This window comes from Sebastes umbrosus, chromosome 4, assembly GCF_015220745.1.
Source record: "Sebastes umbrosus isolate fSebUmb1 chromosome 4, fSebUmb1.pri, whole genome shotgun sequence".
In the NCBI taxonomy this organism is placed as follows: Eukaryota; Metazoa; Chordata; class Actinopteri; order Perciformes; family Sebastidae; genus Sebastes; species Sebastes umbrosus.
In genome coordinates this window covers 24,441,407-24,464,115 of record NC_051272.1, presented here as the reverse complement: position 1 = coordinate 24,464,115, position 22,709 = coordinate 24,441,407, and the positions used below count along the sequence as shown (strand labels likewise).

At 42.3% G+C, this 22,709-nt stretch overlaps 1 protein-coding gene across 1 annotated transcript; it reads right to left on the bottom strand.

The window, feature by feature from the left end:
* Positions 1-2,988: 2,988 nt before the first annotated feature.
* LOC119487174 (immunoglobulin superfamily member 22-like) lies at positions 2,989-15,907 on the bottom strand. The gene is made up of 25 exons (XM_037767853.1): positions 15,710-15,907; positions 14,686-14,820; positions 13,819-13,955; positions 12,402-12,501; positions 12,240-12,276; positions 11,769-11,940; positions 11,410-11,523; positions 11,154-11,316; positions 10,638-10,750; positions 10,239-10,401; positions 9,205-9,489; positions 8,976-9,100; positions 8,395-8,536; positions 7,956-8,163; positions 6,954-7,042; positions 6,553-6,855; positions 6,140-6,313; positions 5,897-6,025; positions 4,749-5,045; positions 4,570-4,658; positions 4,265-4,457; positions 3,747-4,049; positions 3,499-3,647; positions 3,178-3,358; positions 2,989-3,056 (listed from the first exon to the last, which is right to left on the bottom strand). The coding sequence occupies exons 1-25, from the start codon at positions 15,891-15,893 to the stop codon at positions 2,989-2,991; spliced, it is 4,053 nt and encodes a 1,350-aa protein (XP_037623781.1). The 5' UTR covers positions 15,894-15,907.
* Positions 15,908-22,709: the final 6,802 nt, after the last annotated feature.

The window sequence follows — 22,709 nt, the reverse complement described above, 5'->3', positions numbered from 1 at the left end:
CATACTTTGGTCTTTTTTCTGTTTGTTTCCGCATCTGAAATGTCAACTGATATTTATAACTGTTCAGTCTTTTGTGTTGCTACAGGAGCTGTTGGCCCTCAGCGGGTAAAGTGCCATTAAGGCAGAACGGACTGGAGGACAACAGAGAGCTCTGTTCTAGTAACTGCTGCTGCACTCTTTTGTCCGGCCGAGGTGGAAAATGTGCTTTCAACAGGCTTTAACTCTGTCGAAACTCATCCAGACTGCTACCAATACTTCCTCTTGCCTTCTCTCGTTGCTGCTTTTTTCCCTTTTCATGCACACACACATCACATCTCGTAGCTTATTCCTGTAGGAACCATGCCAGTTCTCTCCAAACGCGTCTCATTCATTCGCAGCCAAGGTCTCACCATCAAAGAACTCCAGTCTTCTATGAAAATCAGGCATCTTTAACGGCCTTTAAAGCGACACATGATGAAATGATGCTGAATCTCCAGATAAATGTGAAAGACGTCTCACTCGCCGTACAATATTACTTCATTCAAGTTATGTATTGGAAAACCCTTTTAATAGGTTTTCATCATGTTTCTATTAGGTGTAGTCGTATAAATGCAATGGGATAAAGCGTCTGAGATGCATTTCGTTCCATTTGGGTGCAGCAGCCTTTAGTTCCTGTCAAACACCTAGATTGACTATTCACTTCACTACTTCCACCTTATTGTGCCGTAGCCGAGCAGTGAGGAGGAAGGAGGGTACCGGTGACGTCGGTTTAGTGCCCCGTTGGTGCTTAATTGATTTGAACCTGGCAACCAGACATTGCTTGTCCCCTGGTGGCTGCATAGACATGGAGTCTGTGTGAGCCAGCGCAGTGACGTCAGGATGGAGAGGGGTCGTGACCTCTCTCTGTCTATTTGGCAGCTCCTTACTGGACCACACTCACTCTCTCGAGGAGCAGCAAACTACTTACTCAGAGGCGATGCCTATACAGAGGCTGACTGGCTGTCCAGGCTGAGAGGGAGCCATCACACACTGCAGTGGGAAAGTATTAGGACACCTTTTAGTTTTGTTTCTACACATTGTAATTGAAATTAGCGAACACAGCGAGTGGACTTTCAGTTTAAAAGGCTCAAATAAAATCTGTTCAAACCATGTTGGACACTTGAAGGCCTTTTTTTTTTAATATATATAGTTCCCAAGTCTTCGGACAACGCAGCAGGACAGTGATCCTAAACATAAAGACAAGTTCGTAATGGCTAACACATGATATGTCAAGTTGATCACCTGGTTTCACTTGCTGAGGATCAGACTGCAAAAAGTATATAGTTTATGTTAAAGGTCCTATTGATAACATTTTTATGTAGACAAATATAAAAAAAATAATACAGAGCCTTTAGAAAGGTGCCGAATAAAAGTACGGCTTTCCTGAAATAAAAATATTATCCTCAGGAATTAATCATTTTAATATTTTTGGCAGGTCCAAAATTAATGTTTTGTTTATCTCTGTGGAAGATATCTGATATTTGGTTCCCACTTCTAACAAGGCTTGTGAGCCGATAGTCAAACAACATTGGTATCACGTGGCATCTCTGGGTCGTCAGTTAGTGTGTATAAAAACGGATAAATGGCTGAGATTGACGTTAACTACCTGGCATTTATTTGTTGTGAAGTAAATGTAATGGCACAGGGCAGGGAGAATGCAACATCTAGTGGCTGAATGTTATCAACGTTACCAATAGCGCCTTTAACTTGTCCAGTTACTTTCTGTCACCTGAAATGACTACTGGTATTCATAAAAAGGAAGACAGCTGCTGTACACAGCTCATCTAATGTGGATGATGACACCTGCAAAGCTGCTGGGAGTCAGCACATCACGCTCATCGTTTCATTTCAAATCCAATAATGTACTAGACAGAGACAATACACTAAATGTGACACTGTCCCAATACTTTCTGGCGGCATTATACGCACAGTGGCAAGTTATGGGAGGTGAAATAATTTCTATTTTATAGGCATTTGTGTGTTGTTTTCAATCATCCATACACCAGGTAAAACTGTCTGATAGAAGTTGCAGATGCAGTTTGCATGTTATGCAGATTAACAACAAACTGAGCTACCGGGACACCTCGAGGGGAAGCAGGATTGTGGTTGTGTAATTGGCAGCGTGCATGACACTGTCCTCAAACCGACCTCAGATTCTTGAACTCCAAAGTGTCTGTGTGGATATGATGCACTGTTATATTAAATTATTTTTATGCACAGACACTCCATCCATTCCACATGGTCGACATGGCATGTGGCCTGGTGCAGCAAGAAGCAAAAAAAACGAAAACCTCAGAAAAAAAAGATGAAAGTCAAATTTCTTTTATAGAGAGAAAAGCATTAGTGAATTAGAGAGAAAAGACAATCTGTCTGGCTGAGCGAGCTCACTAATGAGTAAAAACCCCTCCAACACACCAAACATTAATCTGCTCCTGGAGCAGAATGCCGACACAAAGACGGGAACAAGTCTGACATCTAGTGGCCATTTGTTGTATTACCAGAGCTGGGGAAGTTGAGTAAAGGCAAGTTGGAAGTAGGGATGAGTTATGATTTTTGATTTTTGGAATAGTCGTTATTTATAAAAAAAATCAAATAGTTTATGCAACTATTCATCCCATCTTAAAAAATAAATATTTCCCTTGTATTAACCGTTGCAGGCGCTGCCTGGTAGTAAAGTTACTACCGGTAAAACGTGTGTGGCACGTTCAATTCGAATAATAACCGAATAATACCCAGTGATTTTCAAATAGTATTTTTGCTTGGAATGCACATCCCTAGTTAGAAGACAAAAAAAACAGCATTTTGATGAAACAAATCAATAAAAATCTGAAATTTGAATCTGATTTATAGATTTCTAATGTCTCAAATCCAACCACAGCTAAAATCATTGTTAGTGGCGACAGTACATGCATTATAAGGTCAGCGGCCAATCAAAGTGCATCTGTCATGGCGACGGGTGAAGTAGACTTCTTACAAAATAAGCTTCTCATTGTTTGCCTGCTTGGTCAGGCTCTCCAACAGACCCTTGTCATCTTTATCTGGAAGACACCACAAGCAGAGAGATAAAAAATAAGTAAAAATAAACATTTTTGGGTATTAAACCATCATTCCACTCCTCTCCCTCTCTCTCTCTCTCTCTCTCTCTCTCTCAAAACCTACCAAATATCACCAGGTTACAGGAGCACTTGGCCGTCCCCAGAGGGTTCTCCAGCTTCAACGTGTATTCTCCGCCATCACTGGCTCCACAGGTGGGGATGACCAAGGTGCACACTCCGTTGGCTGTGCTCTGCCAAAACCGAGGGGAGCCCGAGATCTTCGTTCCTCCCTTATACCAACAGGCCTGTGCATGGGGAATTACCAATATTATTATTACTTTAGGTGGTGAGGGACGATATCAATGGTACACACAAGTGTTTCATTAATGCACAGATGTTTCAGGCAGATGCACCACACTGATATCAGAAGCATTGTCCTTCTTACCTGTGGTGTTGGCATGCCCTGATAGGCACAGCTCATAGTGCAGTCGTGGCCTCTGCGAACAGTGTGGTCCTTCAGCGGCAGCAGGAACGTTGGTTTCACCTGACGTGCCTTTGAGACAAATTCCCTCAAACGAAGGCCTCTGATGCCCTCTTAGACACAGACGCACAAACACATAAATGCACACATACAGAAAGAAATACAAGCAAATGAGTATTAATTTGATAAAATCAAACTTCTTCCCTTCTCACCTTTCTCCTTGGCGATGATGAGGGGTTCCTTCGAGTCCAAAGGGTCGCTGTCTCCGATGGAGTTCTGCGCAATGACTCGGAAGTAGTACTTCCTTCCGGGAAACAGTCCGGTGACGGTGTACTTGCTGCTGAAGACGCGCTCGGCCACGGTGAACCAGGACGTGGTGCTGGTGTCACGTTTGAGGATGACGTAATGTGCTCCATCGGCGGCGGCGGCCAGGTCCGGGGTGTGATCCCACAGCAGGGTCGCCGTGCCCGGAACATCCTCTTCCAGGCGGAGGTTCTTCGGAGGTCGAGGAAAGTCTGAGGGACGGAGGTGAGTACAGACGGAGGGTGATTAGGTGGAGGAATATTTGATTTAAGCCAAAGCCACTCCAATGATTTGAGATATCACTCCACAAAAGCCATTGAAGCCGATGTGGAAATGTAACCTCTACTGTATATACTTTGCGGAACTACATTGTGAGACAAATTACAGCATGCAAACACCCATATACAATGGAGCCTTCGTCACTCACCCGTAACCCTGACATTGACATCATAGCGAGCCTCTCCGTTGTCGTTCTTCAGATGTACGCGGTAGACGCCAGAGTCAGATCGCTGCGAGGTGGAAATGAGGAACTGGGAGTGATTCTTGCTCTTGGTGATGACTTCCTGTCCTGTAGTGATGACGCCATCCTTGAACCAGGTTACCACTGGCGGAGGTGAAGCCTGTAAGGGGTGAAGAAGGGCAGGATCGAGGGGTAAGAAGAATTCATATGTGGATCATTCTGGTACGGTGGCTTAAAGGAACATTGCTAAATTCTGAGTAGATAAGTCTTACAGTGAAGCTGAGGTGAAGGCAAAGTGCCGCTCCGGCTCGGATCACCATCTGGTTCTTCAGCTTCCCCTGGAGATCAAACCTGGGTGCCACTGTACGGGGGAAAAATACAAAAATTGAATAGAAAAAAAGAAAACTTAGTAGAGGAAAGAGGAGGCTACAAGAGAATGCAGTGATATTACCAGGCGGAGGCATGGCCAGTACACCCTCCAACAGCTCAATGGGCTCCCCCAACCCTCCTTCATTGACAGCCCGGATACGGAAGTGGTACTTCCTCTGCTCTTGAAGTCCTCCCACATTGAAGGCAGTGCCAGCGATGGGGATCTTGGTGGCTTTTGTCCACTCTTTGGCATCTTCAGGGCGAACCTCTAGGATGTAACCCGAGGGCCCGTCTCCCTGCTCTGGAGGAGTCCACCTCAGAGAGATAGAGGAGTTTGTGGAATCAGACACACACAGGTTCCTCACCAGGCCAGGAGCTCCTACAAGAGAAAATATAGTAATATTTATACGTTAGATAGTCTAGATCGGGGGTTCTCAAACTTTTTTACAGGGGAGAACATTTTCCAGGGGACCCCCTCTTAATCGGAACAGTGATTAAGCATAATGCTTACTACCATTTGTACTCTTAGGAACTAAGAACTGGAACTATTTGTATTTGAAAACTTCAACATAAGTAAGTAAGACCTGTTTCATAGTGATAAACAGAAACACATTTCAATTTGAATCATGTTAAGATAAGATGAGATGATCCTTTATTTGTCCCACACATAGACTGTATAAAAGGTCCAAAAGTCACAGCATGGAAATTTGCAATGTTATTGAATTTTAATACCACCTATATATCTTTTAAACAGAAGGGGATTTTGTTCAAATTGCATTTGGACTCAACTTGACAGGATGTATAGCCTACATTTCAAGTAATCGATCTTAAGAGCTTTCAGAAAATGAACAGGAGCAAGACTGGCATAGTCCTAATAAATCCAGATCTTTAAACGTACCGGTCTAAAGCTGACTTTCAGTCGGTGCCTCAACTTACAAATAATGAACTTATTGCTGTGTGTCACAATCATATTAGAGTTTCTATTGGTCCAAAGCTAACGTCGTTGGGGAGTAACGGACACAATATGCTTGTTTTATTGGTGCAGATGGTTCCCATCTGAAGATATGCACTTTTTAATGATACAGCACAATTTTATAATTTGTATCAAATTATTTCATGGACCCCCTGACAGAGTGACACGGACCCCCCTTTGAGAATCACTGGTCTAGATAATATGGATACAGAGAGGGAAGGGAGGAGAGAAAATGAAGGAGGCAGTGAAGGACTCACTTATTGGGTCTTTGGCCAGGACAGCGTTAGAAATGGTGCTGGGACTGCCGGCTCCAGCCCTGTTTATACTGGTGACCCTGAACTCATACTCCACATCATCCACCAGCCCTGCCACCATGAATTTTGTATCTGAAAATAAAAAAATACAGATACAAATTCAATGTATTGAAACGTAACAGGAAAATAGAGGTTGTATGTGCTGTCAACATACAGGTTTAATGTACAATTGCTTGATAGTCTGACCTGTGAGCATCTCCTTATTGACCTGTAACCACATGTTACTCCCCTTCTTCCTCCTCTCCAGGATGTAGCCCAGGACTGGCGCTCCTCCGTCATCACCTGGAGGTGTCCAGCTCACCGTCATAGTGCTCTTGGTTATGTTAGACACCTGGGGCTGGGACGCTGTGCCTGGAGGCTCTGGGTAGATGGATTTAAACGGAAGATAGAAATGAAGAAAAGGGAGTTGGTAAAGAAGGTGAGTTATACGATGACATCATTTTAATGGCTGTGATGATAATGGACAAGGAAGACAAGGATGGTGATTACAAGCCTCACCTCTTTACCCCTAAAACATTTCTCTCTTCTGTCTAACTTTGGACTCTTGGATGTTTTGAGAGATGATTCTGACGATGGCATTACATAAAATGAGCTCTCACCTACGGGCTCTCCTGCGCGCACCTCCTCCGTCTCCAAAGGGTCACTCATTCCCTCCACGTTGACGGCCCTGATGCGATACTGGTACGCCTGGCCCTCCTCCACTTTGTCATCGCTGTAGATGGTGGTACCGCTGTCCACTTCACCAACCCTGGTCCAGCACTTCTTACCTGCCACGCGTCGTTCAATCACAAAGCTGGTCACCTGCTTACCCCCATTGTCCCGCGGAGCCTTCCACTTCATCTTGATGCACTTTCCCGACAGCTCGAGGAATTCCACTTTCCCTTGAGGAGGTTTAGGATGGTCTGGGGGGGAATGTGGCAAAAAAAACATGCATTAAGTATTTCAAATCTGCCTTAAAGGAAACTGCTTTAACTTTGCTAAATATGCGTTGTTGACCCACCAATCACATTGAGGTGCAGGTTGGCGACTGCAGTGCCACAGTCACTCTTCAGACGCAACGTAATCGCTCCACTGTCTTCTCGCACACATCTAGTGAACAGGCAAAGTGAGAGGAAATGTTTAGAAATGTGTATCTGTAATTTAATATGTGTGTGACCTTTGGAAAAGATCCTCAAATATGAGGAGTGGATGGCGGCCAGGAGCAACTCATAATGTAATAACTGCACATAATGTAATAATTTAAATGTAATAAAAGCTCTTAATGTAATAATCAGCAATGAGTGCATAACATAATAACAGTTATGTACATATAGTGTAATAAGTTATCATTTTTTGAGAACATTATTACATTATAAACTAAGCAAAAATAGTTGAATAATGTGATAAATTCAGCACATAGTGTAATAGTTTAAAAAAAAAGAGTACTCTCCTTGTCTTCACCACCACCTGTGGTTGGTTACAAATACAGTGAATGTGTTTACCTTGCCTCAACACTATCATTACAATGTGTATTTTAACGTGTGACTTAAATCCGATGTCAATAAAAAAGATGAATTTGTGGATTTTCTATATTTAGGTTTAGTCCCAACAAGCTCCAGATCTTCTGTACAACAACGCCATCTGGTGGGCTTGCTCCCCACCTGTCCCTATTGTAAAGACGCCCACTTGTATTTTTGAATCTCGAGTACGAGAAACCAAAACATTAAAAAAAAATGAAAACAACTTGAATGGTGGTGAAACTTCTCCAGAGACACATGAGGAAAAAGGTATTTCTTTCTTCGGAAAGAAACATTTAGCTGTGTTTGTAACACCTAACTGACAGTGCCCTTCCAAATTTATATTGATTTCTTGAATCAATTCGGAAATAGTGAACAGATAACAACTCCAAGTTTTGTATATGTTTCTGCTTAGTACAACCAACCCAGACACGCCCCAGAACAACATATTTTGTATGCACAGTTATTACATTATAATAGCTACTCGCCCTTCTCTGCTCACGCACCTGCTGAGCACCAGTGAGGTGCCGTCAGCTGTCCTCTCCACCTTGGTCCTCTCGTCCTCGGTGACTTCCACGCCGTCCCTGTACCAGGTGACCTTCGGAGGCGGTTTGCCTTTGAAGGGGATCTTAATGGTGGCTGTCTGGCCGGCCTTCACAGTCACAGGTCGGGCTCCCAACAAGTCCAGCACAGAGGAATCAATTTCTGGAGGGTCTGGGGAAATAGGTAGATTGGTGTGTTTTTTTTATGGGTGTTTTATTTGAATGTCATTGTGGTTTTAAGTAGTTTTCAGTAGAGGGTTTGATAGCTTTAGTGTGAAGGACTTAAAAACTCATTGTGGTAGTTTAAAAAAAATCAACTGTGTTTGGTTATATGACAGCTTCTTCCAGTAAGTCTCTTTCCCACCTGTGAATACATACTCAAATGTCAAATATAAATACAAACCTGCAATAGTGAGTACAGCCTCGCTCTCAGCCCCCTTGGCTCTGAAGGTGTACTTGCCCTCATGAGCGTCGGTCACCCCAGAGAAGACCAGCTTGTGAACGGCTCCCTGTTTGACCACCTGAACCCCCCTCAGCTCCGAAATCTGTCAAATGGAACACGTATATTATGTATTAATGGAAAATAAATGATCCAAAAGAGAAGTGTGTTGGGGGTGATAGAACTTAGCTGATAAAACTTGATTAAAATTGTGACAATATCAAAGATTTTAAGATTTTTGGCTATGGCTCTTTGAGGCTGTACTTGTGCTTTTCCTGATGTTAGCACGCTAACCATGTCATTACGATTCATCCTCGGGGCACCATGGATATATCTGTACCAAATTTCGTGGAAATCCATCAGTCCATCCCATAGTTGTTGAGATTGCCATAACTGGAGCTACACTACTGACAAGTGTTTGCATGCCATTATGTATGAGAGTGAAAGAACCAAAGATTTGCCACATCAATTGACAGAAGAAGGGTGCATTTGAGGACCAACAAGAGGACTCCAACCCTTTCCTCCCGTCTCGTATTGTCTCTCACCTCCACTCCATCTTTCAGCCACACTCCGTCCACTTTCTCATCATCAAGGACGACACACAGCTCCGCAGGGGAGCCTGTAGGATACTGAGCATCTGACATACCCCTCTTCACCAAGGCAAAACGCTCTGGCAGCACAAAAAGAACAAATGGGTGTTATTTATTACTCATAATGTTCCGATGTTAGACTTTAAATACTGAAAAATAACTCCAGACGGACAGAAATCATTACCTTCCACAGTCAGACAGGCAGAAGTGACGTATTCGTGAGTGTCGTTGTCCTGAGTGCAGATGACTGAGTACTCTCCCTCGTCTGTCAGCTCACAGTCCTCGATGATGACCTCTGCCCTCTTTCCCTCGTGCATGAAGATGTAGCGACGACTCGCGGTGATGTCGCACCCGTCTTTCAGCCAACGAATGTGCACGTCCTTGGAGCTCATCTCACACTCCAGGCGGGCCTGGCCTCTCTCCTGCGCACGGACGTTCTTTAAGGGGCCGGTAAACTTGATGGGAATCCCTGGATAAAATGAAGAGAGTCCCTTTAGGGTTTATTTGGCCTTTACTATGCTTCAATTTAACTTTTTTGGTAATTTCTGCACTATAAACACATGCAAAATGAGTTTAATCACATTCAAAAATTAAAAAACAGGATTATAGGGTGAAGAGAATTGAATTTTGTACCAACTTATTAGGTTTGTTCTTTATATTCAGTCCCGACATATACAGCAGATCTTCATTATAGACTTATAGTTAAAGAACAATAAATATAGTCTACTCATGAATAACTGTAATTAACACAGCCTCAATTACTATGCTTCTGTTCCTGCAACCCCAGAGGACAGCCACATGTCCTTGTGAAGATATTTACATGCCCCAGCTTGCACCTTGGGCAAGTAAGCATCTTGTTAGACACAGCCGTAATAAATGAGCTTGTTGTGAGGAGGGATTTGGTTGGATTACTTTCAACTCGGCACTAGGAGGGAGGATTTATTATGCTACCCATACGTCTTCATTTGGACGATAGAGGGGAGATGATGTTGTTTAGCATAGCTATGAAGGAACGGAGTTTCTAATCTCAGGGGAGGGAAATAAGGCAGTAACGGCTCATCTCTGCTGAGTCTGAGGGGGGAAGTTTGTTTTCTTAGAAACGCTAGCTCCACTAAAACAGGAAGACACGGCCCTTTTGGGAAAAACAAAACATAACAAAAGCATAACAAAAAAAGTTTTTTTATGAGGGTAAGGCCTATAAAATACTGTGATCCGTACGTTCAATGAAAAGTGGCACGGTGGCGGTGAGGTCTCCGATGCTGATGGTGTGGTCTCCGGTGTCACTGACTTTCACGTCCTTAATCTTCAAGGTGTAGGTCAGACCATCCTCAGACAGGGACACGTCAAACTTCTCATCTCTTTTTACTTCCTTTCCCTTTACCTGCCGAAATACAAACACTTCTGGGAAAACACTTCTTTTCGATCATGTGTATTTCCCTGGTATGCCTAGAATATTGTCAGTACATTTGTGTGTTCTTTTCATGACCTAGATGCCGAAAACTCCCAGAAATGTTACCAGAGAGCAAAATTCTTAAATCTAATCCTAGAGGGAATATTATATGCTTGTGTAAAGTGTATTTAAGTCCTTCGGTGTGTCTTTTTGAGTCGCCTACAAACCTTCCAGATGAGCGGTGAATTGGTCTTCTTAGAGAGACGGATCTCGAACGTGGCCGTCTCGCGCTCCGTCACTTTCTTGGGCTTGAAGTCAGACAGGAATTTCAGAGGTTCATCTGAAGGAGAGATAGGAGAGGAAAAAGGCGTTCTAATCATATGATTTAAAAGTCTATAGACTGAATCATATAAATAACTCACTGAAAAGGATTTAACGCCAAATAACAGCATTTGTAAGCTACAAAAGATGTCTGGCAAAATGTGCTTTGATATGTGGGTGTTCAGAGAAATATGAGACGACTAAGAAAGGCCCCAAAGAGAGAAAACCATCTCTGACTGGTCAAAAAACAAACAACAAAAAGAGGAATTTTGTCTATTTTTGTCCTGTAGATGGAATGTGGGACGGGACAAGGAACAAAAAGAATAAAAAGTGACACAAACAGCAGGTAATGCAGTCAATGAGGATATTGTCTCCCTGAGTTATGAGCGGAGGGAAGGACTCGAGTCCCATTCTGCACTTGCCTATGACGTTAAGCCTGGCTGACAGTCTCTTGTCTGCAACCTGCAGAGTGTAGGTGCCCGTGTCACTGAGGCTCACGCTAGAAATGCACAGCATGTGTTTGGTTCCCATCTGTTTCACTTCGTATTTCCCGTGAGAGTACTCGATCCGCAGCAGCTCTGCTCCCTGAATCATAAACAAAATGCCTCGATGAGGGGGGAACTCAGCCATATATGTGCAAACTTTGAAAACACAGCAGGCAGACACATCAAGTTTTACCAGAAACCAGAGCATCCTGATGTTGGGATCCTTCAGTTCCAGGATGGTGTCAAAGACGACGCTGGTGTCAGCTGTGGCGGTGATGTCCTCCAGGGGCTTCAGCACACGTATCATCTGGAAAGAAATATCAAATGATCAAACACAAAGATTTTAAACACACCACAATTTCTTCCCCATCTTCACATTAGTTGACTTGAGCGTTGCTACGTGACATACCTTTGTTGTCATGGCTGTGTGACATTTTTCCCCCCTTTTCTATTCTGCTCTATTTTAAGCTGTTTTTCATATCACATCCCAAACCTTTTCTTGCTTATGTGATCCTGCGGTACGTGAACAAGCTCTCTGTATGACAGGCCCACCTCCACCTCCTCTTTCTTCTTCATCTCCTTCAGCTTCTTGAGGATGCCTCTGAAGTCGGTGAAGCCGTGCTCGGCACAGATCTTCTCGTAGTCCTTCTTGTCAGCTCCAGCCAGGATCTTTAGCATCTCCTCCTCTGTAGGAGGCCTCTTCTCCGCTCTCTTCCCCACACAGCTGCACGGGGAGGAAACAAAATGTGCATGTGTGTTTACATGCAAAAGTTTATGTGTGTGTACATGTATGCATGTTTGACAGTATGTCTGACAGTGTGCATATATATGTGCGATGACAGCTCATCTTCCTCTGCCCCTGCGGCAACACCACAGCTCTTTAGATCTCGTCCTGTAGATATTTCTGGATGCATGCAAAGGAAAAAAAAAGGATCTGGGGGTGGATCAGAGGAAGCTCCATCACATCGTGACAGGTTTTGGGAGTGTCAGGGCTAGCGTTAGACAACAGGCTTGTGTTCCTACCGTTTCTTCAGCATCTTTTTGAAGTCCAACGCTGGATCTAGAAACAAAGACAGAAGCACCTTAACCTGAGGCACTGAGTGAAAATAGCACATAGCTGAAAGCTTCTAAATAACTATCAGGACTAAGAAAGGTTCACACATTGTATGAAATGGCTAGACTCACTTTCTGTAACAATGAGGGATATAGAGTAGGTGGCTTCTCCGTGCTCGTTGGAGGCAACACACTTGTAGACATCAGCATCTTCCAGGGTCAGGTTTTTCATCTGGAATGGAGGGAAATCATTACAGGTTACATATAGTGAACGATTGCTTGTTGCTTACTGTCATACTGTCATTACATCGTCCGGTCACTTTAAATCCCACTGCAGTTCTTATGGGGAGCAGAAGGAGGCAGTGCCATGCTGGGAATACCCAGTAAACATTTAGCGCTGCAATTTAACAGTCATCCCTCACCAGAGAAACAGATGGCAAGGGGAGATGCATATGTCAGCACCCACAAGTTAATTGCTTTATAATAGCTATTTAAGCTTCACTTAAGCTCCCCGGCTGGTACAGAGAAAGCGCTAAATCCACTCCAGAGTGGTTATAGATAAAAGGATCAGAGAGTTTTTTTTTTCTTTCTATCTACTTTTCCTCATGATGCATGGTGCGCCTTCTGAGTCGACAGAACCAAGATGGCAGAGTCCCTCAGCTTAATGATAGGCTGTTCAGAGAGTTATGGTCACATTCACCTTTTAAAGCAACGGGTTTTGACTATATACTGTATTTTGGTAAATGCAGGTGGAGTTATTAAAATAACGCTTGAAGATACTGGTGCTCCGATCACACCTGGCTAAGTTTGGAAAAGTTAGGTATTTTTAAAGGGACTGTTTGTAAGAATCAGAAATTGGTTATAACAGCAACACCTGTGGCCGTTAAGTCAACGAAAGTCAGCGTCCTGTTGCTCGCGCTTGCCCGTGTGCACGCGCTAACTGAATGTGAGCGAGCATCCGTCAAAAACAGTCGACACACGTTCGCTAAAACCACATATCACTCTATATTTCACATGCTTGGCAGTAATGTTAACTGAGACGATAACGTAACTCGTTGCGGAGCCCCGTCACTTCACAAGACACGGAAAACCTCTGTTGGTCTGGAGGAGCTGCAGCATTTATTTCTGCACAAACGTCCACTGTACATTCACTAGATATTCTCAGAGCTACGAAGTCTTCTGCAGTGTGTAGTGTGCGCGCATGCACGTGAGGTGGAGCGAGCTGAGTGAAGGCAAGCAGGCAGAGGAGCAGAGTACAGCAGAGACTAGGGCCCTGGAGAGCAAAGCCACGGTTCAACCATTTGATATATCACAGGAAAGAAAGAGACTCAATCCGAATCAACGCAAACCTCATTTTTGTATCAGGACCATTGTTGTCTTTAATCACAGTCTTGTGTTTGTTTTCAAACTCCCTTTGGCCTGGAGGTTGGACTTCGTAACTTTGCAGACCATTTACATGAACAAACAACTATATAACACACTAAAGGAAAGGGAAAAAGCACAAAAGCATAATAGGTCCTCTTTAAACTGTGTAGTTATAGTGACAAACCTTGAGTATGTGCTGATTGTTTATGTTGTCATAGAAGGTTTTAGCGGCATCTGAAAGTGGGGATCTGCTGGCTCGTTCCCAGTTAACACTGGGCTGGGGCTTCCCCGTCACCTTGGCCTTGAACACAGCGTTGTCACCTATGAATGACAGATCAGGTTAATGCATGTTATCTGCATAAGAATGCTGAGCTGCAGAGTAACTACTGTGGCTCCTCTCTTTTCTGAATTATCAATTATTTTTAACAAACATAACATTAAATCCAATTGGAGTGATGAGAATAAACATTCAATATACATCAGATCAATTGTCCCTATCTTACCTTTTCCTGTTGTCCTTTTGAGGACCAGCATGTTTAAGGTCCACCCATGAATGCTAATGTTATGGCTACTCTGCAGTGTTCTGCATATTGTGACGGTTCAGGTCTCTTAATCTATAATTCACAGGTAGAGCCGAGGTGAGTAAGGCTCAGACACCTACAGTTTATGCAGAAGAGGCACTAGTATTCAACAGGAGCAGCATGAGCATGGAGGTCACGAGCATCACTCAAACCCTATCACAGTATCTTTTAGCTTTGTGAAGTAGAAGGACTGATCTGATCTGAGTGGATTTACAGTACCTTCACCCAGAGAGCCAAATGGTTGTCTAAAGTTCACACATAGCAGCGAACTTTTACCTCCCAGTGGAGTTTAGCTTGTGTCATCTTGAGTTTCTAGGCAAACTATGGGTAAGGATCTAAAATTAGCTTCCACGTAGCTCTCTCATAGTCTCAGGGGCCCACAGTTGTTTATAATGCAATGTGAAGAGAGATATTAGGGGACGCAAAAGGGCGTTTCTTGAAATTTCAAATGAGGGGTCGGTTCACCTCACCCTCTTGGGCAGTGACGGGGCGCAGCTTCTCCTCAAAATCTGGGACAGACTCTCCCTCGGGGATCTGGGGGTTTTTCTGCACCTGGCTGAAGGACTCCACCACGGCGGAGGTCTTGCGCTGAACCCCAGGGTGCTCTGAGGGAGTATAAAGGACATCCACATCATAACCATGAACAAATAGAGCTGCCTCACATTCAAATGTGATATTATCATCATGACTTTGAATGTCTTTTGTTGCACGGTAGTACAGACATAATGTCGTTTATTAGATTTATTGTTGGTCTTTATTTGACCATGAGCTTAAAATGGCAGACTGACAATATTTAGTTCCCAATGTGCTCTGAGATTTAAGCAGAAAAAGACAATGTTCTGCACTGTGGAACAGGAACGAAATGTCAGTTAAAGGGACAGTGTGTAAGATTTGGTGGCATCTTGTGGCGAGGTTGCAGATTGCAACCACTTGAGTAGCCTTCCGATCACACCTGCCTTTCCAAGACTACAGTAACGTGAGGAACGCCAAATGGGAAAACCGTGGTAACGCCGTTCGCCTCGCTCAGAGGCCATCCTTACCATAATAACACTACTTTAGGAACAGGATGGCGGTACCACGGTTTCACAGGCGTGTCGGGGAATTATGGTGGCCTTCAGGTAACGTAAAAGCGGGAAAAGCTCTCTCTAGTTCTGTTTAATTTGTCCGTTCCGACTCAGTGAAGAGGACCCGCTCTCTATGTAGATATGAAGGGCTCATTCTAAGCTAACGAAAACACAACCATTCTTAGTTTCAGGTGATCATACACTAATGAAAATATAGTTATGAATATTATATTCCATTCCTGCGAATAGATCCCCTGAAATGTTACACACTGTTCCTGTAAAGCTACTATTTTAACCATCTTACGTTTATCAGTTATGACACTTTTGTTTATTGTAATGATGAGGCTCCTGCACGTCATGTATCATAATTAAAAAGGTTATATTAGAAAGCATGGCAGATGGTGAGATGATCTTGGTGGGTAATTTCTACCTTCCATGGTCCTTGACAAGCCCTGAGAGACTTTCCACAGCCTGGTGGAGCCCATGGAGGAGGTGAAGGTGGAGGAGGTGGATGAGGAGGACATTTGCATATCTGACACCTGCCTCACCTTACCCACATGCTGCTCCATCTGCTCCATTGTGCCCCCGGTGGCCTGGAGGAGCTCTGCTGCCATTATGATGATGTAGTGCCGATGTGTGCCTGGTTGTGACAAACACAATTAGAGATGTGAAATGATAGTTTTGGAAATAAGAAAGCACTCATTTGACTCCTAATTCCACTGGGTCTTGTTGTGTATAACAGCTTTTGGTCCTGATATATAGCTTCCAGTAGATAAGAGCGTCCAGAGGGCCCAGAGGACAGTCCTAACCATCCTCTCTAAATTCACACACTGCTAATATCCTATAGTGTACTCAGATAGCAAAGGTGGATGTTCAGAGCAGACATTATGTTTGTGTACTTGCACTATGCTCGAGTGTTCGCTTCGCTTGGTGGATAATTGCGTTTGTGTTTCCAAAAGCATGCACCAAAAATGATTGAAACTCGCCTCCCTTCCTCTGCTCGCCCCGCGCCGTTCCCCTGCTCTATCATACGCCTTTCAACAGTGACTACAATGGTCCTTTGCCTTTGCCAGGCTCGTACAAAGATCCAATTAAAAAGGTAATCCACACACCTGCTGTGTGAGATAAAGCATTGTGTTTGTACCACTGATGAACTGTGCTCTTCCTCTCGTACTTTGAATTTGGATTCCTCTCTCATGCCCAGTCCCCATTTCTTTATTTCTTTCAGCCGTGCATTTGTGTGTATGTGCACCTTTTCCTGCACATAATGTATCCACTGTGGCTGAAGGAAGAAGATTACACACATTACAACTGTTCAAAGCCAATTGCAAGCAAGTGTCAAACTCTATCTCTTTTTTTAATTAAAAATGTATCACTCACTCTACCTACTTATGAAATTTCAATACTCAGAAAACAAAACCTCACATAAAGCTCAGTGTTCATGTCTATATTTGTGAGCCAGTATCAAAATACAGATTGTTTTTTTTCAGTAACAGTCTGGTTTTGGCACATAAATGTGACTTCAGAAGCCAAAGGAACAATTAACCACAAGATTAGTCTCTGAATGGAAAATGTAAATTTTGCTTCCTGCAGCAAATACACTACATGTTGGGGTTTGTGAACTAATTAGTTCCGTATAAGCTTTGATACCTACTGAGGGAAGTTGTTTTTACGCGACCACAGCAAACTCTTTGATGGTGTAACTCTACAGTCTAAAGGAGTAGCGAGTGACTCGAAGCTACAAAGTGCTGAACAGGTTGCTGTCTTACTGTAAGTGGAACACACAAGAACATCTCTTTTTCCTTCCTACATCTCCGCCTCTTTGTTCGCTGTTCTTGATCTCTTTCTCACAGCATACGGCATGGCAAATTGCAAAAAGATTTTTTTCTTTTACTCCCCCCTTGGCTCTATTATTTCAGAAAAGCCAAGACACACAGCCAACCCAACTTACTTGTTACAGCAAAGCCTTGACTTTCTCACAGCCTAGTGCCCCAGGTTTCTGGTTCAACTGCTTCCAGCCCTTATGATGCTCTTAATCCACACACTGCTCCCCTCTCAGTGGGTTCCTGCCGGCTCGGCCTCCACTGCTTTCTTGGTTCTTTTTTGGTGGATGAGCCAAGGCTGGAGCACTCAGATTAAACACCTGCTGTGTCTTGTCTCTGGACAAATAAGGCTCTGATCTATCCCGGGTTTGCCAATACATCACGCTAATATTTCCCACAGGTCGATTAGATTGAGCGTCCACTGTGGGCCGACTCAGGCTAGTATTTTAGAGCGTTAACGTTCGCCAAAGAGCATGTGGTGATGGAGGGTTTCTAGCAGGTTTTGCCTCTGATGTATAGTACATCTTCTGCGTCAGTGTGTCAGAGGTCTAGTGTTCATTAAAAATGCAAGTTGCAAAAGTTTAAAGCAATAAATAACATACAGTATTATCATTCTCTGTTGGTCTGTGACCTTGTGTGAACGGCCTCTTCAGGGGATGTTCGAGGCTCGTACCATCTGTTGTGAGCTTGTCAAGCACTGAACTATTGTGGTCAACGAGATAGAGCATCAACAGGACAACCCCTAACACATGATAAACCAGCAATGCAACCTAGTAAGTATTGGTAATCACAGACACAATGTTCAGTATTAAATTAATTAATAATACATTATAAAAAATAAACATATTAATAAATACAGCCGTAATATAACCATACAATTGCTGCTCATCAAATGTATTTAATTCTACTTCTTTTCAGATTTTTTGCAGGTCATTTTTATTTAGTTTTTGTTTCAGAAATTTCCCAAAGGCTGTTGTTATTTCACCATGCCATTTTCCCCAATCAGCCTGGATAGCGTAAATATAAAAGTAATATCTCACAGTAATGGGCTGAGTTTTAAAAATATATTGGTCTATTTCAAATTTCATTGTTAAATTCTATATTTTGTTTGTATTATTCAAATTATTATTTGGTTCATCATGTTTTATTTAATCATGTATATTCATAATAACATTTATAAAAATATATATATATGTTATGGAATTATATTGGTTTAGACCCAGTATAATAGCACATTGTGTCGTAAATTAATTGGATGATAAAATCAGCAAAGATGGTACCCAGAACACATCATGGTGGAAGAAGAGGCAGATTCATAGATTAAATATATGATTTCTAATCAAAAATAATTTTTTGATGTATGTGTTATTCCTGTAGGTTAAGCAATTGAATATACGGGTAAAGAAGGACTAATTTATTAGTCGTTAGTGTTAAAGTATGCCCATCTAATTAAACTAGCTAGCTAAAGGTCGTGTCTAGAAGGTAACCCGCAAATTACGAAATCTGATCTGAGATCTGCAAGAAACTCTCGCGTGACTTGCTGCCCGACGACCTATCCTTCGAGGTCAATGCCTTACCTTAACCATCTCGTGAGAGTTCCCCCAATTTAGCTAGTTAGTTAGCTAGGCCATTAGTTAGTAAAAGACAGTTTTAGTCATATGCAGTCAATGGTTTTAGTTTAACATACCAGAGTTTTCTGCTTCTCATTTGCTGCCAAAGAGAAAATGAACAAAACTGAAGTATCTCCTGATGTCTTCAATGCAGAAAAAGACAATAAAACGAGTCATTGGTGGCCAAGACAGAAGATGACAGGCCCCAATAGACGTAGAGTATAGTATAGAGTATGAGAAATGCTAACATGGAGAAAGAAACATATTTTTCTGGCTCCCAAAAAGAGGAAAAACCGAGTGGAGCTTTGACAAGCTATAGTAAGGTGAGACTTATTCTTCATTTTAAGTATTTTACAACAATGTGTTCGCCTTTTACAAGAGAAAATGCTTCATAAAGACCTGAATCCACATTAATGCTTATTCTTTTTTGAGATTTCAAAAATGAAAATCTGTTTATTTTTCTTGGTTATATTATTGATTTATTTTTTATTCAAATGTGACATTTACAATATGGGTCATTTAATATTCAAGGCAACGCCTAACTGTTCCCAGATTGTTTACCTCCTCCACACATTGACTGGAGCTGCAATTATTTATCAGGTTTTAATGTATTCATGTGGCAGTGGCAACAGATGCTTTGTGAAACACTGAGATTTCTTCTTTTTACCCTACTAAAAATCATCAAATAATATTTTCAATTATCCAGACAACTGTGTGTTTACCACTTAATCATATATATATATTTTTTTTGCAGAATCCACACTCACCTCACGGTGAATCCTTGGTTGGTGGATACATGTACAACTTTGTGAGTACACTGCCACTTGTTCAACTAAGATTTTAAATTTTTTTTTGAGTAACCTTATTAAATATGTTTCAGGTTTTATATTTTAGTTTGGTAACACTTAGCAATAAGGTATATAAAATCACGGATAGTTACGAAGGAACAAGTAAGAGACAAACCAGGAAATAATAGCCAAATAATAAATAACCAACAAGTAACTCAGACTTGAGACGAGAACTATGAATTAGATAAGTTACTTGAGAACAGATTTATGTGAATAAGCACCATATTTGAATAATAGTTGATGAACTCTGAAGGGCACAATAGTTAACTATTCATGTTCCCTCATATCACACTATGTACTGTACGTCCATTGTCCGGTCAAGGAAAGTGATGCATCCCGCTGAGCTGTTACAAGGAATGTACTGTTACTTCATGATTTACCTACAATTACGTATCATTTTTGTGTTTAGAGAATAGAGCATCATCGTATCAAAGTGTCAAGTAGTCACTGAGTTTTAACAGCAGATCCATTACTACCTCCGCCAAGGCCGAAGTCCTAGGAAGGAGGTTATGTTTTTACCGGCGTTGGTTTATTTGTTGGTTTGTCCATTTGGAGGATTACTCCAAAAGTCCGCGATGGATTTGAATAACATTTTTTGGAGGGGTGGGGTGTGGCACAATGAACAATCCATTAGATTTTGGTGGCGATCCGGGGGGGAGTGCACTTCTAGTTAGTTCATGTATCACATGAGCCAGATGTAGAATTCTCAAAAAATACTAGGGCTGTCTCGAATACCATTTTTTTAAGCTTCGGTGAGAAATATTCAAAGGTATTCAAAGCTTCGGAACAGTGCCGCTTCACACACGCACCTCGAAACATACAAAACAACGATATCCGTCTGAGAATAACTAATAACAATTAGTGTTTAATATGAATAATGAATAATGTTGTGGAATTATTCCTTATTAGATGGGCTATTTTGGGATCTATACATTATTATTACATGATTATATATAAAAAAACACACAAAAAAGCTTTCAAAAACTGATTTCGAGGTCGATTACCATGGCAACGGTTGAATCTTCGAAGCATTCGGGTCAGCCCTAAAAAATACATTAACATTGATGTGTAATTATCATATTATTAGCTAACACATTCTAGCTAGATAACTGCTAAACTGATATATTGTTGCTTGCTGTAGATCCATCCTTCATGTTGAATTCCTCCTTACTCTCATCAACTTCATTCAGAACTATTCCACGAGATAATAACTGCTGCTTATTTGTTTATAGAATAGATTAATTCAACACTGTAGCAGTCACACTTCAAGCACCCATGTACAGTACCTGTTGACTAAATGTGCCGGCCCGGCTTTTATTGTCTCACATTATGTTGAAATCGACATTTAGGAAATATTCCTTGTTTAATGGGATGGAAACCAGCTCCATCATTGGCGCTGGGTAATGCATGAATGTTTTATTACGAGCCTGGACTACTTGTCATGGATATGCTCTTTGAGGTGACAGCACGGAGCACTTAAGTGTGATTGTTTGGTTTGAGAGAGAGAGAGAGATAGATGTAGAGAGAGCGAGAGAAGGGGAGATAGACATAGAGAGAGCCCCATTGGCATTACTTCCCTCTAATCCTCTTTGCGCTACACCTGGCTGGCATACTAATGATGAAGAAATGACCTAGATTTCTCTCTTAGCAGCACATTCATACTCACCGCACAAAACATAATGAATGAGTTGGTAGAATTTTATTTTGTGCGATTGCTGTTTTTTGTTTTTTTTCTGTCAGCGTTGAATCTGAGAAAGAGGCCAAGCATGGATGTTCACTCTTGATGAAAGACAGACTCTAACGCTAGAATAGTCACTTTGGTCTCAGTTGTTTGAGCTTCGTGACGAATACAATCTGCGCTTTGAGAAAAAGGCCTGACGATTGTCAACAAGAATCATACCTGTGATGTCTTTTGATATCGCGCATTTCCTTTTGACAGTATCAGAATATAAGAAAATTGAAGAAGCCATAATTTTACATCCAGCCAATATAACACTGACAGCAGCGCTATTTTTACTGTTGCTGTGTTATTTACTGTTGACACTTCACCTGTTCAGGCGGGAACACAGCTCACTGTGTAATTCACTATGGCAACGCTGCATAACAACACCACTGACAAGATCTTTGAGGAATGACAAGTAGTAGCTGCTGATCTGCAGGGCAAATGTTAAGGTGAGCCCGTGAGCGCTTGTGGGATTGTTACTCGAACTTCTCGTAGACCCAGTCAGAGAAAACACTGCAGAGTGCTGTTTTAATACAGCAGCAGCTGTAGCTATATGTGATGTTAAACGCTCCGTCTCTGAACTGCACATCTCTGGAGAGATCTAATTTTCAGATCTGTCTAACCGTATTTGGAGGAAACAGCTGCAGAAGGGTGCATGTGTCTGTCTTTGGTTATGTGTGTGTGGGATGCTGGGCGGGGGCTGAATGTAGAAATGATTAACTTCTCAAACTTTTAACTTATGAAACTGTAACTTTTAAAACACATTTACCATTTCTTTGTATTGTTGGTGAGGAATATACAGTATGGACTAGTAAGAATATTCCCATTTAAACAAAATTAGAAATCACATTTTCTTCCCTCTCTCCTAAATTTCTCTTGCTTCATCTCAGCTCCTCTTTTCACCTCATTCCTCCTCATCCCTTCACTCTACCCCTCCCAATCTCCCGTTTCCCTCCTTACTCGTCATCTGTAAACACGGAGGAATGTTATATCCCCAGAAGGAAATTCAATATGGCGCAGCGGAGCAGAAAGAAATGCCACTACACCTCTTTGGGGACGGAGGAAGCTCAGGCACAGAGGGCAGGCAGAACTGATCCGGCGGGATGCAGGAGGCAAAACCCCTTAATCCCTGTGACATTTTAGCTCAGACCTCTCGTCAAAGCCTGTGAGCTGCTGCTGCGCTGGCCGGGAAAAAGGGAAGGTTGGAGGAGGCTGAGGAGGGATGGCTTGAGAGACACTAAAGGAGAGGAAGGCTGAGGGACAGACAGATAACCGGGCAGAGATAGACAAAGACAGACAAGCGGATGTTGGATTAGTAAAGGGAGAGTAATCTTTAAAAAGCTGCAAGTCTTGGATCAGATGACTTGCTTATTAAAGCAGTAGTCGGCAAGATTAGAGCAAATATGATTAAAAAAAGTTATTTTTA

Excerpts from the sequence above, each read along its gene's own strand:
- LOC119487174 (XM_037767853.1), bottom strand. The coding sequence starts at position 15,893 with ATGGCAGCAGAGCTCCTCCAGGCCACCGGGGGCACAATGGAGCAGATG. Across the intron at positions 12,277-12,401 it reads ATCCCTCATTGTTACAGAAA|ATCCAGCGTTGGACTTCAAA; the intron begins GTGAGTCTAGCC and ends CTTTGTTTCTAG. Across the intron at positions 11,317-11,409 it reads TCAGGATGCTCTGGTTTCTG|GGAGCAGAGCTGCTGCGGAT; the intron begins GTAAAACTTGAT and ends TTTATGATTCAG.